General features: G+C 36.7%; 2 protein-coding genes across 12 annotated transcripts in view; one reads left to right on the top strand and one right to left on the bottom strand.

Annotated features, from left to right (window-relative positions):
- LOC145727961 (RCC1 domain-containing protein 1) overlaps positions 1-17220 on the bottom strand; it is a 68078-nt gene that overhangs the window by 39278 nt on the left and 11580 nt on the right. The window contains exon 5 of one of the 6 annotated variants that reach the window (XM_081977840.1): positions 6220-6572. The exons of 4 other annotated variants lie outside the window; for them this stretch is intronic. In XM_081977840.1, coding sequence (XP_081833966.1) covers positions 6571-6572 — 2 coding nt within the window. In that variant the 3' untranslated portion in view covers positions 6220-6570. Of the gene's footprint in view, positions 1-6219; positions 6573-16821; positions 16962-17220 lie in introns of those variants that run through there. One more of the 6 variants, XM_081977835.1, reaches the window with a different exon arrangement.
- The window catches only part of Eip93F (Ecdysone-induced protein 93F), a 66456-nt gene that overhangs the window by 41098 nt on the left and 8138 nt on the right, over positions 1-17220 (top strand). For 3 of the 6 annotated variants that reach the window (XM_081977816.1, XM_081977821.1, XM_081977820.1), the window contains 7 exons: positions 6300-6550; positions 6612-6815; positions 14427-14733; positions 14836-14994; positions 15081-15272; positions 15329-16679; positions 16738-17008. In XM_081977816.1, coding sequence (XP_081833942.1) covers positions 6300-6550; positions 6612-6815; positions 14427-14733; positions 14836-14994; positions 15081-15272; positions 15329-16679; positions 16738-17008 — 2735 coding nt within the window. The remainder of the gene's footprint in view (positions 1-6299; positions 6551-6611; positions 6816-14426; positions 14734-14835; positions 14995-15080; positions 15273-15328; positions 16680-16737; positions 17009-17220) is intronic. The other 3 variants (XM_081977819.1, XM_081977817.1, XM_081977818.1) reach the window with 3 other exon arrangements.

Here is a 17220-nt window from a genome sequence, read left to right as displayed (position 1 = left end):
AGCAATTATAGTTCGATGTTTTATTAAACCAAACAAAATATTACCGTAATAGTTTTAATAGATGTACCTAAAACCTATTCTACTATTGCTTGAAAATTGTATTAGTAATTCCACATGTGTGCGACATTTGCGTAAATCTCAGCACAGTGAGTAGTTTGTGATTGGTCAAAAAAAACCAACTTTCAGCTTGCTGCTTTTTCTTGACCAATCACAAACTACCTACAGTGCTGCGATTTACGTAAATGCCGCACTTGTGGAATCCACAAAAATTGAACCATAAATGCATAAATCTAAAATGTAGTCAGTTTTAAGCATAATATATCCGTGACACTGTATCAAATCTCCGAAACTAGAACAAATAATACAATTTGAACGAGGTTGCGCCCTAGGCACGATTACAGAGTGACCGGCGTCGACTTTTTGTATTGAACTTGGCATTACTCGTATATTAGACATACGGCGAACGGCAATTAATTTCAAATTTCCATTAACGAATCGTATTTATTAAAATTGATGAATGAGAGAATACGTCTCGCTGTAATGTGATTAATGATTGTCCTTCCATAGATTGAGGCGTTTCTGATGGGCGACGCTTGCAGTTTTGCCGAAGAATAATGCTAATTGAGTGCGGCATTAAGATTCAACATTAAAATGTATGTAAAAACCATGTCAAAATCGTGGTGTATTGTTATTTAGTTAGGATTTGAGTATTGACGGTGGATTTCTCAATCGGGTTTCATAAAGGACATGTGGTTTTCATAAATCAGCATGCTTTGCGCAATTTCAATGCACGACTTCGAGAGAATCTTCTAATAAAGGTTTTTTTGTGTACATTACAGAGCAGTACTAGTGAATAACACAATGTATAACAATACTGTTGAACATAATAGAATGTTTTGAATGATACAGAAAATTATTATGTCCATTTCCGAGAATGAACTTATGATTGATAAACCATGTGCAGAGCAAGACAAAAATTTCCAGATGCTGGTCGTTTATTAGCTAATCAATTAAAAGGCAATCGTTGGATTAGATCGTCATTAAATGCCAAGGAGGAAATTATTTTCAGTTACGGTCATTTCCTAATGATTTTTACAACGTTCGATTTCAACTTGGAGATAATCATTAATCGCACTAACGGGGCCTTGGCCAATATTTTCAGATGTGACCCTAGGCTTGCACGAATAATTTACATTTTAAATTGCTGTCTAAAACGCTTATTATTGATGACGGTCTCGACATATCTGTCGATTGCTAGTTTTGCCAGCAAAAACACTCAAGTGGTGCGTGGTTAATCGTCTGAAACCCAAAAATTAATAGAGATTTGAATTCGTCGAGTCGCAAACTCGAGATTTGTGAGTTTTCGTTTTACGAACTGCACAAAGCAATTATACGAACAATTAGAGCTTAACGGTGATTACGAAACGCCAGCTCGCATGTGGACAAGACCTTGTTTTCTTATTCGTCCACTCGTAATTAACTAGTTGGTCGATTAATCATATGAATTTATTGATATCCACATCCTTTGAAAATGTTACTTCAAAATTGTGCGTTTCAATTTTTAGTTAATTGCATTAAAAACACCGTATCCTGAGAATGTATTGAAAAGTGTATAAAAACATTTCAAAGTTGAAGGTAAGTAGTTCGAACATCCGGATATAATTGATTAATATGAATCAGTTTTTAGATAACGTTGTGATTAGTTTTTGGTAATCACTAAATAACTAACTTTTCCAGCAAATTTTGAAAACAACACTTCAAATTTCATAAAGAACGAAACCTTAAGAGTTTGACCGGACCAGAGCTTTTGGTTGAGACGATTTTTTAAAAACTTTTTAACCTGACAATAGTACTCATTTCTACCAACGAAACAAGCAATTCGTAATGTCACTCTGATTCCTTTACTGTTATGTAATATAAATTAGATTTACGAAATTGTCATATTAATTGGCAACAATAATTAACCAATTACGTATTATTTATTATAGCTACAATAGATCATTTACAATCATGCATCATTATCTACAGTTTTTTTAGTTAAACTGATAAAATGCAATTTTTCACTTTTCTTCTTCCAATCGTCTTTTAATCTGGTAGAAATACAATTTTTGGCGCAAAAATTATATGCTCTGATTTTGGCACCTTTTCTTCTGTTATTCTCATCTTTCTATTCTTTTTCTTTTAATGTTGTGTCCTTTTCTTCTCTTTTTTTAATTATTTTGCTGGTGTCTTCTATCGATGTAAATCTTCTTTTTTTTAAATCTGGTGGTCTTTTTTTTCTTCTTTCGTTTCAGTTCTTGTTTTAATATTGGTTCCATTCTTTTGATCGGGTAGAAATGACAAAACTAACATTAATAACATAGCATTTTACAGCATGTGCTTTTGAAGCGTATGTCTTAACTTATTCACATCTGTGTATTACAAAATTGGCATCCTAATCGAATAAGTTTTGCAGATTGACGATTAGACCATCGACTTGGGCAAGGCTGAGAAACAAAGCGGCCGATACCCTAAATAGTCGGTTATGCGTTAATGTAAAACCGAACTCGATATCGGGAATACACGGATCGGGAGCAACATTTACTTCTTTGGGTCGTAATTTGAAATGCGGCCATCAGTATCTGCCATAAAAGAGCCGCTAGTTTGTCGATCTAGATTTGCAGCGACCACTAACGTGGGCAGCCAGCCTATCATGCTCGAATATCAAGTTTATGATGTATCTGGTTCAGTGGCATATACGAGGTGTTCAGCGCCGGCCGCAACGTTTTATTATGTTGTATAAGCGCTGTTTTATCACTTATTAGCATAATGTCTAATGGCCCATTATGCCCGAGCTTTTGTCGATTGTTTACGGTCAGCTTTATGACGAGGAACTCTATCGGACGGTCTCCTCGTCAATAATTCTATCGAATATTGTTCCTACCATCTATATCATCACAATTCAGCCAGAAGGACAAAATTACGATACAAACTGTAGTGTAGATAATCTGAAAGGTTACTACAGTTGGCAGCACCGCATTTATTTCTCTCCAACTTAAAATTAAGTACGATTCCCATTGTTTTTCAGTTCATCGAGAAGAATGGTTTAACTCCCACGAGGGCGCTTATAACTGCCAGCTAATGATTGTAACTAAGGACTTGAAGATCATCCGGTTATCGGACTCTCAGAATTATTAAAATAAATAATAATAATTATTAAATAATCTGAATAGCATAGTATCGTAAAATGGATCATTATAAATTATTGGAAAGTGCAAAAAAAAAACTTGTAGCAAAGTAAACAAACCTTAAATCTGTATAGAAATCTAATAACAAAGCAAAAATCAAGAAAAGTTATTTGTAACACACTAAATCTATTTTTTTCTTTGATGTGGTGTGACTTTTCTCAAAAACCAGTAATCGCTGGCTCTCATCGCCCTTGGTACCTAGTTTCCATTGTGATATCTTGATAGAATCTTTCATATTGCTTGTCGATCACAGCACCCAAACTTTCCGGAAAAATTGATAAATAGGAAGGGAGAAAGTGAACTTTTAAACACATTCGACAACCAAACGATTTGTAAGATTCCATAAGTTCATTAACTAATGGTTCGTAATTTTGATGCTTACTGATGTTGCCTAAAAATCCCAAAACCACCCTTAACTTAAACTTGGCAAAGTATGAGTCAGGGGCTTCAGCTCAAACAGTACCTAGCCAATATACGTACTAAGGCTTTATGGGCATTTTTTCTATTACTAGAAAGGCATAAGCACTGTGAAATTAATGGTCTAAATGGTGTTACAAAAATTGTGTCGCCCAGTGTAATTGTTCACTATTTTCTTGAATCGTTTTGGTAACACCCCCGCAACTTTTGTACCGCCAACACCATCTTGGCACCAGTTTCACCTTTATACAGTTTTTATTTCAAATTATAAATTTATCACGATCCCTCAGCTCGTCTGAGCCAATCGCGTTACAATCTGAATCAATAAGAGTGCAACCTTTCAACCTTGGAAGATAAACTCACTCTCAGTTATTTTTAGTTTTTGATAAATAATGCAACTGAATCATGAACATTAATGGTGTAGCTTCTGTAACGTTTCCTGTGCCTTTTTAATGTCGTCACCAGTTATAATACAACTATTCATGGGTTTTTTGCTTAAATTTTAAAATTAATTTGAAATGTTGTATTAAGGTTTCTTCTTAATAGAAACACAGCACGTTTTGCTGAAATTCAATACATTTAATGGTGAAGTAAATATTCTAAAGATTAGAAAGCTGATGAAATAACGATTTTGTTAATTTTATCAGAAAATAGTGTACAATATTTGAAGAAGTAAACATTAGTCTAACTGGCATTGGTTGTTGCAACGTTTTTAGTACCATTGGTTGACTGTCTATACTGCTTCTATAATATGTCGTAAATGTCTCATAGATCAGGGTTATTTTTTCGATTAATGGCTTGATTGAATTCAATAATATGTTAAGACTATCCAAGTAAACAAACATAGGCGGTATTGCTACTGAATGGAATTTACGGTAGTGGGCCCGTGAATCGGTGAGCAATAATTTCGCCATTCGGACTGAAACGTTCGAAATAAACTACGGTAAAACGCCTTTGAACCCACATGTATTTAAAATGGAATCCAATAAATAATAACCTATTGTGAAATGAAGCAAATAAGTCACAATTAGTGGCATTTGTTACACTTGATAAACAAAAGGAACAAGACACTGTAAATTGTCTGCCTTGTCGACTATTCAAAGTTAAGTGTATAATTCAATGTCTTCTATAGACAGTTGTGCTTAAGTTTGTAAATAAATGTTACGACTATGGTTTGAAATTGATTGTTTTAAGGTTGGTTTACACACGATTGCCTAGAATCCGCTTCGAGGTATTTGCGTGCCCTATGAATTTTGTTGAGTAATGTTTGTTACGAAAAAATCTACAAGCTAGAGCAAACATTCATAACTGTATTTTTTGTACGTTTCACTTGCACAGTTGAACAATCACACGCTCTTGAAGATTTTTTTTTAATCGTTGTATTTCCGCAAAACATTCGACCGAATGAAAAACCTTCATCGGTTTATCTAGTATCGGGATTTCTTTGTTCGTCAAATGAAACAAAAAAAAACTGCTATAACAACAACCTACTAATTAGAATAAAAATCTTATTTGAATTTTAAATTAGGTCGTACGGTTACTGAAAATATTTCTATTGTCTGCCTTAGTGACTGAGCCGATCCGAAGGTCGAAGTCACTCATTGGCCGTCGACGAATTCTAATGGCCGACATAGAACTATCCGATTACGGTCGTACCCAACTGCCGAAATAGTTTTCGGTTCTCCTCTAATTTTTATTGGACGGATATTTCGTTTGTATGGCTCGTGGGTGTTGTCTAACGGTCATTTGGTTTGGGTACCATCATGTTTGGTGATCGCTTCAGGTACCGTAAATGTTATGGACCAGTTGGTAGGCTAGTGGATTTTAGGTTAATGAGTCAAAGATGTTGAAAGTAATATAAAAATGCAATGGATGAAGATTTGTTAGAATGTGATTAAAGATATTTTCATATATTTGAAATTAATTTCCTAGTAACTAACTAAAGGCAAACTACAATTCAAATATTTTTATTTCTCGACATATTTGTGGAAAAAATACCACCGTAAAATATAAATAGTATTAATATTCTAATACTAAGTAGAAAAGACAATAACACTCTCAGCACCATTTTGTCTTAACTGATTTCATCATTATAATATTAATATCAGCTTATTAAATTAATCGGGGCCGCAAAATTTGCATCGTTAAGGCAAACTCATTAAGAAAATACACCTCAAAATCTAAGTCGATGAGCAATCGCGTCTTCAGCACTCAAACCCAAACTAATGGTAATCTTGTTTTAGATAATCAGAGTTAACTAGGCCGTTTACGCCTAAATAATTTGCCGTGCTGATCGACTCGATTTAAGAACGGTTTCGGGTTTTAAGCACGCCAATTTTGGTTCCGAATAGAGGCCACGCTAAACCCATTATAGATATAACCGGTATTTAGTTTTTTCCATTTGCGTGTCGTTTGCAAATATACAACATGCCGGATTTGACCGATCGTTCCGCCTAAAAAAATCACGGTTTATATGTCGCAATAGACCCAAAAGTCGGATAAACTCGCAATTAATCAACAAGCATTACACACAAATATATACCCAATTATTTTCTTTCGGAAGTAATCAAACAGAAAATGTATAAGTTCTCTATTATTATAAATTTGTTTTATATTTATAGTTTTTACTAAAAGATACATTTTTGGTTGTTTTAGAGTCCCCGCCCATCGGACTCTGATTCTTCAGATAGTGGTGGCCGTAGTGGAGACGAAGCCGACTGTAGGTCGCGTTCGTCACTGACGCCGCCGCCCAGATTGTCCGGCCAACTGCCCGGTCTGCCGCCCAACATGACATCAGTGGACGTAGGGTTGATCATGACGGCGCTGACGGGTGGTACTCCCCACGGAGTCCCTTCTGGAGCGCCTCCGATGCCCTTCTACGCCCCGCCTAGTTTGCTCCAAAATTGGTCAGTAGTACTCCGCTAGTTTCTGAAATTCTAAAGTTTTGAATACTGTGATTGGTTGCAGGTACGTAAACGTGGCCCGTCACTTTCAAACGGCTTCCGCCGCCCCTGCCGCCGTTGAAACGGTGGACAAAAACAGTGGCGCAGGCGAGCAGCCCTTGGATTTGAGTAAAGGGTCCAGCAATCCCTCTAATAGTTCGCCAGAACCAAAAGCTGTAGTTTCGAATAATATCAGGGTACCTCCTTTAGAAGCAAAACACATTTTCGGGTAAGTTCTGTCTTATTTCTTTAATTTGAACTACTCATTATTGTTGATCCTCCTGTATATCTAGTATTTTACAGTTTCAGCATGTTGTCAGAATTTGATAGCAGACATGCATGTGATGAAATATTTTATGTAGTAATTTCACAAGAAAACACAAAGTATAAATATAGAGGGTGGAAGGGGGCTAATTGAACTAGAAAGTAATACAGTTAGTACTAAATGTATAATGGCAAAAGAAAAGATCAAAGCAGGAAATATTGGCCTTTCCAGCAATTTCAAAGTTAAGAATGCACTTGCAAAGAAGCCTCTATACAACGGAAACCATAATTTAAGCAGTCGAATCTCAAATTGCTATTAATTAAACATTTTCGCTTGAATTGAATATGACGGGAAGTAAAAGCACCGATCAGATTAGTACTTTAAATGTCTCGTCTGGGTTAGTTTAAATTGTTCGTATACTCTGTTCTTTTAACTCTTCACACAAGAAAATATATTACTCAATAACATATAATAAATTTCAAAATTGCAATCTCTGTCGTCTTTGACGTTAATACAAAAGTTTGACAAATCCGGCCACTAATATTCGAGATGTATCCGTATCCGCAACAATACAACCCATTGGCATAGATAAGCCTTGTATAACACAATGTCTATGTCAATTTGCATTCATACAGTGCAAAAGCCTTTGGGTAAACTAATCCTGTCATACAGACAACAAGAACAGACAAAACAGGCCCTATCTGCCTGGCACTACGAAAAGTGTTTATACCTTTAACCTTTAGACGGCGCTTTTGAGGCTCTCAAATCGGTTTGACCTATTTAATAGAGATGAAGTTTTCATATCAGGTTTGGCTATTGATTTGCGGCACAAAAATAGTTTTTACTTATCGTGTGGGCAGTTAATGTACAGTTTTTTGTTGCGGGTGCTGCGACAATCCAAATTTATACGTAGAAAACGTAATAACGTTGAGAAGGAATAACACATTTTTCCTTTATAATATTCGGTGTGCGCGCTAAAATAAGTCGTAAAAATCCCATTTCCAGAAAATGGAGTCATATCGTCTTGATATTTCGCATTTATTGCCCCATTTATCTCGAATCCTTTCCGGGTAATACGAAAATGAACCAGCGTGAACACGAACGAAATATTTGTCACAAACGGTTATGGCCCTAAGTGCGCCATTATGTGATTTTTTGTTAGAAAAATAATACTGCAGTCTGGAGGACGGTATCGGCATTCCGAATATTTTACTCGAAACCGGGATCTGTGTCGTTTTCTGGTTTGTCTGGAAATTTGTGGGCTTCCGCTGCAATTCCACTAAACGCAAATTATGGCACTCGAACCATATGTGCCAAGAAAAATGCAATTTTGCAGTCGAGGACGAAATCGTTTTAAGGCTTCATGACGTCGACGGAATATGAGTAGGAGGAGGAAGAGAAGGATAATTTGAAGTATCCCGAAAATAAACCCAAAATTATCAGAAAGTAAACGCTTAGAAAAGCTGAGGATTTCAGTACTGATCGAGTAATTAAAAACTAAATAAGCAATATATTGTTAAATGCAGATTCTTACAACACTACTATAGATAACAAAACGAAAGTTAATAAGAAAAAATATTTACACAGTGAAAGTATTGAGAAAGGTGGTTAACTACCATGAAAGGGCCTAGTCATTTTTGCAATAAAAGTGCAGTTGAATGATGATTTTAACTTTTTTGTTCCAAGATATTGTTATTTACAACCTCTAGGTTAACTAATAAAAATACGTGCTTTTGTAACTTTGAAACATTGTAAAAATGATTCTAAATCAAGGAATTAAACCGGAATAATACCAACAAATCCTGAAACTTTAAGAATCGTTTGATCAACAATTTCAACAAAATTGCTTACAATAAATGAGTTGAAATGAGCGAAACTTATATTAGTAAAAAAATAATATAAAATAAATATAATTTATAAAATTATCAAAAGGAACTGTTTACAAAATGTGAAAGACCCAAATAAATATCTCTCGAAAAATATTTATCTTCCTTAAAATCTTGTAACCGAGCAACATGATTTATAAAATGTTTACACACATTTGCCACCACAACTACTGAAAAACAACTAAAGCAAAACTATGCGGGTTATATTTCAGCCTAACGAGTTGACTTGCTGATTACACTATGTCGAGACTGGTAAAAGACAGAAAAAAGTCCAGCTCCGATGATTTCTTTAAGCTGTTATAATGGAAATATAAAATTGAATCGTATAAATGTCCCGCGATTAATCACGTCTAGTGGCAATAACGAACGTGACAACAAATAAAACAAAATTCTATCAGCTAGTGGTAAAGCGCTATGAAATAAACCATTGTGTTAAAATTAGACTTCTGTTGTACTCGACGACAAAAAAAAACGCTCGAGTTAAACGAACTCTCGGGTACTCGGTTAATCTAAAAAGGGTCAATAACGAGCCATGAAAACATGTTTAAAACGTGAAAAAACCTCTTCTTTCTCTGGAATAATCCTTAATTTATCGGTCAAAAACTTTCCCTTATCAACGAAGCGAACGTTATTTGTACGAGACTTTGCTCAATGTGTTTGCCTTCTCGGAAATTTCGCTTTTTATGTCTGAAGTGCGTAAAAATGGCGTCTGCCAGTCATCTGTGTTTGCTCAACGGCGGAATTTGTGTGTATGTGTGCAAAAGTACCAACGGAAGTTCAACAGATATGGGGTTTTACCGGAATTCTGCTCGTTTTTATGACCGATTGAAAATAGTGTAGTTCCTCGCTCGATGGACCATTTCGATGGTTTTTAAATATAAATGATTACTTTCTACTCAAAAATAATCCTGCTATTTCATCGTCTACTAACTAAATACATGATTAGAACTGAAGATTTCGTGCCCGCAGAAAAAAAACCAGGTCAAGTTGAAAGCGAGAAAGAGAACGCGTAAAAGACGCGTACATGTGCGCCACGTTTTAGAGCACCATAAATATACTGGCATTCGCATTTGCATAAGGAAAATTACTCTTTATGTAAATGATATTGTGCACATGAAAAACGTTTAGATTTTCGTATTACCGCTGGCGGGCGGAAAGGAAGGAACGACTTTAGATTTGGCGTCGAGTAATACACGCAGCCTTCGTCATGTGTACAAGACATACGGACCGTTAACTTTAAAATAAAATTTGCAGAACAAAGGCCTAAGGTTTTGGGTGTGGTCGTTGGTGCGGCTTTGATCATGAACGTTAACGCACGCAGCAAAAAAAATCACATCAGTACAGGTACCACTTGTAGGTGCATGTGCGGTAGAGCAGAATAATTGTCTAACAGAAAAAATGTATAGAAAAAAACTATCAAGATTTTCGTGAAAAGTTAAAGCAAGCAAGTTTATAATAATTTATTCCTCTCATGAATTATTCTCGGAGTTGAATCAAAGTTACCACTTTTCGAATGAAATATCCGCTTGGTTTTCTGAATCCACGTATAGCAATTATTAAACCTACCTACTGCACTATATTAAACCCCACTTAAAATATGAATATTGTATGATTAATCGATAATAGTATATATTGTTTATGAGTCACACATTAGTAATAATCGCATGATGTTAGTCAAAAGAGAGCAATGTCGGTTAGTTATGTTACAATTACAATCTTAATTTCATATAAGTAATTTATTCTTAGAAATATATTATTTGATGATATCCCGGCTACACTTATTGCTATTCATTATTCATGCAACTTTATAAAAGCGCAAAAACATTAATTTGCATGACTTAGTGAAAAACTGGAACATTTTTATGTTAAATTAACATGAAATAAGTGCAAAATATCTGTTAGTTCAAATAATGTAAAACATATCAAGTTAAAATACAGTGCGTTTTTTTTAACGCGCAACATAGGATTTTACGTGTTAAATTTTTAAGCTCAGGTTAGACCATTTTATTTTGGAACTGCAAGTCTATAACTTGACGGGTGTGTCTTTAGTACCCTGAAGCTTAAGTAAGTCTACCAATTTGGTCTAAAAAGTGATTAAAAACTGGAAAAAAATCATTTTTTTTCGAAAAGATTTTATCGTTCCATACTCCCTGTATGCATTGTTGTTCCTTGTTGTTTTTGTACTGGCAGGGCAGGTAGCAGGTAAAGTGACATATTTTGACTGCATCACGACCCGACATCTTTTGAACGTCAAAAGAGCATTTTATGATTGTTTGGAATACTGTTTGGCTTCAAACGGAGGTCACTTTGAACAATTCACTTATAAAAATACTTCTTTTGTTCTTAACTTTCTTGATATAAAGTTAATGATCACCCTGTTTTACTTTCTACGCTAAATTTTACCTGCTACCTGCCGTGCCAGTATCAAAAACAACAAAGAACAACAATGCATACAGGGAGTATGAAACAATAAAACTTTTCGAAAAAAGATGATTTTTTGCAAGCTTTTTAACACTTTTCAGGCCGAATTGGTAAACTTACTTAAGCTTCAGGGTACGAAACAGCCACCCGTCAAGTTTTATACTTGTAGTTCCAAAATAACATGGTCTAACATGGGCTTAAAAATTTAACACGTAAAATCCTATGTTGCGCGTTAAAAAAAACGCACTGTATTATTAGAGGGTTTTATACAGGGTGGTCCAGTTTTAAATGTCAATAATCCACTATCCGATAGTACCATCAAAAAATAAGTTGACATACACTATGTCATTTTGCTGCAAAACGCTTCCTAAAAATTTAGTTTAAAAAATCGCGTTTTGCTGTAACTGTCAGACCGTTGAAACAATTTTTATCAAAATTTGAACAAGTATTTAAGAAATGAATGCTCATTATGTGATTTGAATGACGTTTTGTCAAACTTGTTAAGTGGCGTAGATACAAGGAGGTTAATTTTCCTACTCTATTATGACTGGATATTTCACAAAAATTACAGTTTTTTAGAAAGAGAGATGAAGTATCTGCAGTAAAATTTGTATATATATTTGTATTGTTTTTTGTAGTTTCCCTACAAAAAACCCATCATTATAATCATTTATCACCCCTTTGAACGAAGTCCAGAGGTATAAAAAATAATGTAGCTCAAAATAAGTGAACGAATTCTCTTGTATCTACATGGACAGCTTAGACCAAAGTTACTTTCGTCCAGTAATGAGTATCAGCTTTATAAGTACTTGAACCAAAGAAGTTGATCTAAATTGCTTCTACGGTCTCAAAATTATGACAGAAAAACACGATTTTTTAAGCTGAACTTTGGAAGGCTGTATCTTCCTGGTAACGAGTTCTTTTATAAAATGACAACATGCATATCTGCTTATTTTTTGAAGGACAAACCACTGACTGAGTTCATTGATTATAAAATAAACTATCCAATTTTTTCCAGCCCAGATATCAGTTTTTTTTAGGTTTTAAAACGTAATAACTCAATTATCTCGTAGACGAAGTTTCAAATTAGAATGTTACAAGAAATACTTACTTCATTTTCCAAATTGAACCATAAATTTAAAAATTAGTGTCATTTTTGAAAAATGTCCAGTGACAGTAGAAAATAAGGCGGGAAATCAAAATCATTTTCCTGTATCTACGCATCTGAATAATTTTGATAAACGTCATTAACATCACATAATGAGTATTAATTTCAATAGTGCTTGTTCCAAATTTGATCAAAATTGCCCAACTGTCTGACAGTTTTGACCAAAAAACTTTTTTAAACTGAAATTTGGAAGACTGTATCTTTCTTAGGAAGCGTTTTTTACAAAAATTACATAATGTATGTCAACTTATTTTTTTGATGGGCTATCGAATGGCGAATTGTTGACATTTAAAACTGGACCACCCTGTATACTTCATCCCTTGTTTATTTCTCTTTTACTTGTTTACAATTTTTTTACTTTGGTCCGATATGTCTAAGAATCCAACCTTTTAGAATTTCCTCCTACATCGGATTTAAGTAGAACTTCGTGTTTAATAAAAACCCGGAAAAGTGTTCAACAATCAAATGAATCACCCAATTTCAATGCATTCCGTAAGATTTGCTGTACTCCGAAATTGCTTATCGCTAAAACGGCAGGTCAATCACCGTCTTAGCTTTACACATGGTTTCATACCATGTATCGGTTATTATTATTGTTCGCTTCTGTTTGGCACAAATCTTGTTATGAATATAATCATTTTTTGCGATATCTGGCATGCTCCGATTTTGTATACATCATCGAAAATCCGCCAGATCTTTGGCTGTCATCCGGCTTCACGCCCAGATTGAAAGCAGATCTAAATCTGTTAGCTAAAGTCAACATGCTTAAATTATCCTAATTAAACACCTGTACGAGCAAACAGTTGTAAATTACTAAATAAAAACAAACACAAACGTGGCATCGTAAAGTTTCTGCGCCTCTCGTTTAGTTCGAGGTAAGATCGGTATCACTAACCGATAAAACACCGAGCTCAAGGTGAAGATGTCTCATTACCAAGGCCGGCGAAAAGGGAACTTTCTGTGTCAGCAACAATCAGGGTCGTGTTAACTTTCCATTTGCTCTAAAGGCTGTTACAAACCTTAAATCCGGGGTTTAGCGAAGCTAAATATTATCTTAGCACTCCCCCCCTCGAGCATTAACCTTATCCAAGGCTCTGTGATTATCGTAGGTTAGTAAACTCGACGTTATCGCGAGTTTATTTGACCGATAACGTATTAATTAGTTAACAATTAGTAGAATTGCAGCTATTTTAATTACAATAAAAAATCAAAAATGATTGATTACTAGTTTGGTTTAATTAATAGTCTACTGTATGATCATCATATCAAATGTATGGTACTTATTGCCTTCAATACGAGGGTAGTACAAGTTCATCTAAACTGACAGAAACAAATTGTCGAATCTACGTGCATTTGTTGCATCCTCCTAACGAGTCTCATTTTCTTCCATTTTCGAATCATCAATAATCAATCAATCACCTTAAACCACTCTCTTAAAAGATCACGGTTGTACACAGAGGTGAAAATCGTGACCCACCCCGTATTTTTCGATAACAAAAAACACATCAAACTTCTTACGACACCATGTGGGATTCAGCATTAACACCACACAAAGATCTTTTCTTCGATATTGTCGTTGGCATTATACAGAGGCATAATTCGTTTGTGCCAACAATCAAGATAATGGCACGCCGCGACCTTGTCCTACATCTGCGAATTTTGCCTCCACAATTCCCAACTAACATTTTCACGACTGGAATAAAAGCGTTCTTGAAAATGTCTTGTCCCGTCTAATACAATGCAAAACGATTTTTAAAACCGCGTGCGTTATAAATTATAGAGTTTGTTATTGCTTTATTCGTTATTTATTTGCTTCGACTTGGTTGCCTTACCCCAATGATATTTCTGTTGTTGTTCGTGTAATGTAAACACGAGCTAATTTATACTAAATTGTTGTTTCTTTGTATGAGCTTGTATCGTTACCAGCTTTTGTGTAAGTTTCAACTGGAGAATTTTGTTGACATTGATCATTGTTGGGTATGTTAAGTATGCTTAAGTACTCAAACTATAAAAATAACTTCAAATTTTCCTTTTTTAAGATTCATCTATCAAACTCCAGCACTAATCTTCCGTTAATAATACTAGACGTGTTATTTTCAGTACTGATTTTCGAGCCAAACCTCGTATGTCCGCGGTGGCAGGACGAAGAACCTACACAGAGGACGAGCTCCAAGCCGCGCTGAGAGACATTCAGTCGGGTAAATTGGGCACGAGGAGAGCAGCCGTAATCTATGGAATACCTCGGTCAACGTTGAGGAACAAAGTGTACAAATTGGCTCTAGAGCGGGAGCGAGAATCGCATCTCAACAGTTCCACTCCCCTGAAGTTGGACGATGACGAGGTTCTCGATGATGACAAGGAGTTGTCCGGCACCGAAGAGGAAAAGGAAGTAGAAAAAGCGCTTCAGGTGAGTTTTCATACATGCCGCAAGTTTACTGTTAATATAAAAACCAGATAATAGGATACATTAGAATCTTGCTTTATTACTCTACCTGGAATTGACTTTCAGGCACCTCTGCTTTCAATGGCCGACATTCTGCGATTTTCGGGAATGGATCATCCCCCTGACGCTGTAAAACTTCTCCTGCAAAAAACCAAGGAGAGCCAGGAAACGGGGTCATCACCTCTGGACCATAGCGAGGTTATTCAATACCTCCAGGTACGAAATGTAAGAATTTTAAAAACGCTTTGTGAAGTGGTTAGGGGAATTTGAAGTAGATTGGACAACTGACCTTAATCGATTCGTTACCGTAGGTTTGTTTGCAGGCCCTGATTGCCTCCCACAGTCTGGCCAGCCAAAAACCGCCTGATGGCTCAGTATTAAACCACATCATTCCAGAATTGGCTAAGCGGCTGATCGTCGAAGAGCATCTAAAGATGCAGAACAACAACGGCGACAGCGAAATGTTGTCCAGGCCTAGTCCTTCCAATTCAGTCATCACCAAGGTATTTATTAAATTTGATATAATGAAAGATTTATGTAATAGTTTTTGGATTACCAGGTGGAGAAACCGTCGGAAGTGGAACCGGAACCAGCCGAATCCCCTTCGAATGTGATACATAAAATTCCGTCCTATCGACCGACGACTACTACGGCAAGTAGAAACGGGTGTGAAATGTTCATCCGAAGTAACTCGTTGGATTCGACGGGTCGATTAGTGTCGCCCCCAGTAACCTCCGAGTCAAATTCACCCCCAATAATACCGAATAAAAGCGGACTACTAATGAAAGACGTTATCGCGCAGAAGTTTCAACAGAGTTTAGATCCGACAGTGCGTAGGCCAATGGCTATGGACTTGGACATAAAACGTAGTGGATTCACACCACCCTTGGGTGGTTTACCATCCGTGATCAAGTCACAGCACGAGGTTAATCGACAATTTCAACAGCACCATCACCAACCACAACCGCAGCAAGCCAAACCACAAAATCCCGGAGGACAACCAACGGGAGGGAAAGGTACCAGACCAAAACGAGGCAAATACCGAAATTACGACCGAGACAGTTTGGTAGAAGCAGTCAGGGCTGTGCAAAGAGGAGAAATGTCCGTTCATCGGGCAGGAAGCTATTACGGAGTTCCCCATTCCACGTTAGAATACAAAGTAAAAGAGAGACATTTAATGCGACCCAGAAAAAGGGATCCCAAACCAAACCCGGTCGACGAAAAAATCGCTAGTCTAAAACAGAATGATCTTAAAATAGCCCAAGAGAAACTGAAACAACAACAGCAGCAGCAACAACAACAACAAAACGTGATAAAACCTCCACAGAAATTCCCGCCATCATCGCCTAATGGTATGAAGTTGCCTCTTTTCGAAGCTGCAGCTGCCGGAATAAACCCTGCCGCTGCTGCCAGTTTACAAGCGGGATCATATCCTCCTCCTTTCCCTTTTTGGCCTCATCCCGGTTTCCCGCCGAACCCAATGGCTAACCCCTTTCTGACACCTAGTGATTTTTTCGCCTCACAAATGATGCAAAAATTGCAAGAGGAACGAGAACGGACATTAGGATCTCAAAGCGGTGTGACGTCTCCGCAAGGTGGAGTGGCATCTTTAGCAAAAAGTGCTCGCCAGATGGCCGAATCCTTGCTTGACGGCTCAGGGCCCAACGGGTCTTTCTTAGACGGAATTATACGATCCAGTTTAGAGTCCGGCGTTCCAGGGTCTGATAATAAATCCTCCTCCAAGGAGGAGAAAAACACGGCGCCTGAAAACATGTCGAATAAAGCGTTGCTAGATCAACTGTGCAGACAAAGCAGATTAACGCCTCTACCCAAACCAAACCTGACAGACGCTAGTAGTTCAGGGGACGAATCCTACAGAAGGAGTTCAAGTCCCCTGAATTTCTCTACCGGTAAGTCTTCCTTGTTAAATTACAGCTCGGTGTCTGTAGAACGTCAGTTTGATTGTAGGAGTCAACAATTCGCATTCTGAAGAGAACGCGAAACACCGATCATCACCAAACAGAGAGTCGAACTTGGACGCGACGCAGTCGCACGGGGTCGACCTGTCCAACGATTCGACCGAGTCCGCAACCATTTCGAATCGGAAACGAAGTCGAGATGAGGATGGAGTCGAGCCGGAGCGGAAACATCCCAGGATTTACTTGAAACAGGACCTGGCCAAGCCGGAAAATCTGAAACCAGAGATGCTGGTTCGGTTTCGCGACCTCATACCCGAAAGGTAAGGTAAACTTCCAATCATTAAACATTTCTTGCTATTTAAAGTCATTTATCACAATTGAGTAACCCCGATACAAAAATATTACATCAAATATCGATTCCGCAGCTTTTAAAATATTAAATCCTTAATAATTTGCTACGGTACCGACCAAATAATACCCTGACCAATGCCAAAGCATATTATTGTGTAGGACGAAGTGCAGAACAGATGAA

The sequence above is a fragment of the Ips typographus genome, linkage group LG4, assembly GCF_016097725.1.
Source record: "Ips typographus isolate SLU linkage group LG4, UJ_Ityp_2.0, whole genome shotgun sequence".
In the NCBI taxonomy this organism is placed as follows: Eukaryota; Metazoa; Arthropoda; class Insecta; order Coleoptera; family Curculionidae; genus Ips; species Ips typographus.
The sequence above is the reverse complement of the archived record's forward strand: the minus strand, read 5'-3'. Positions and strand labels throughout refer to the sequence as shown.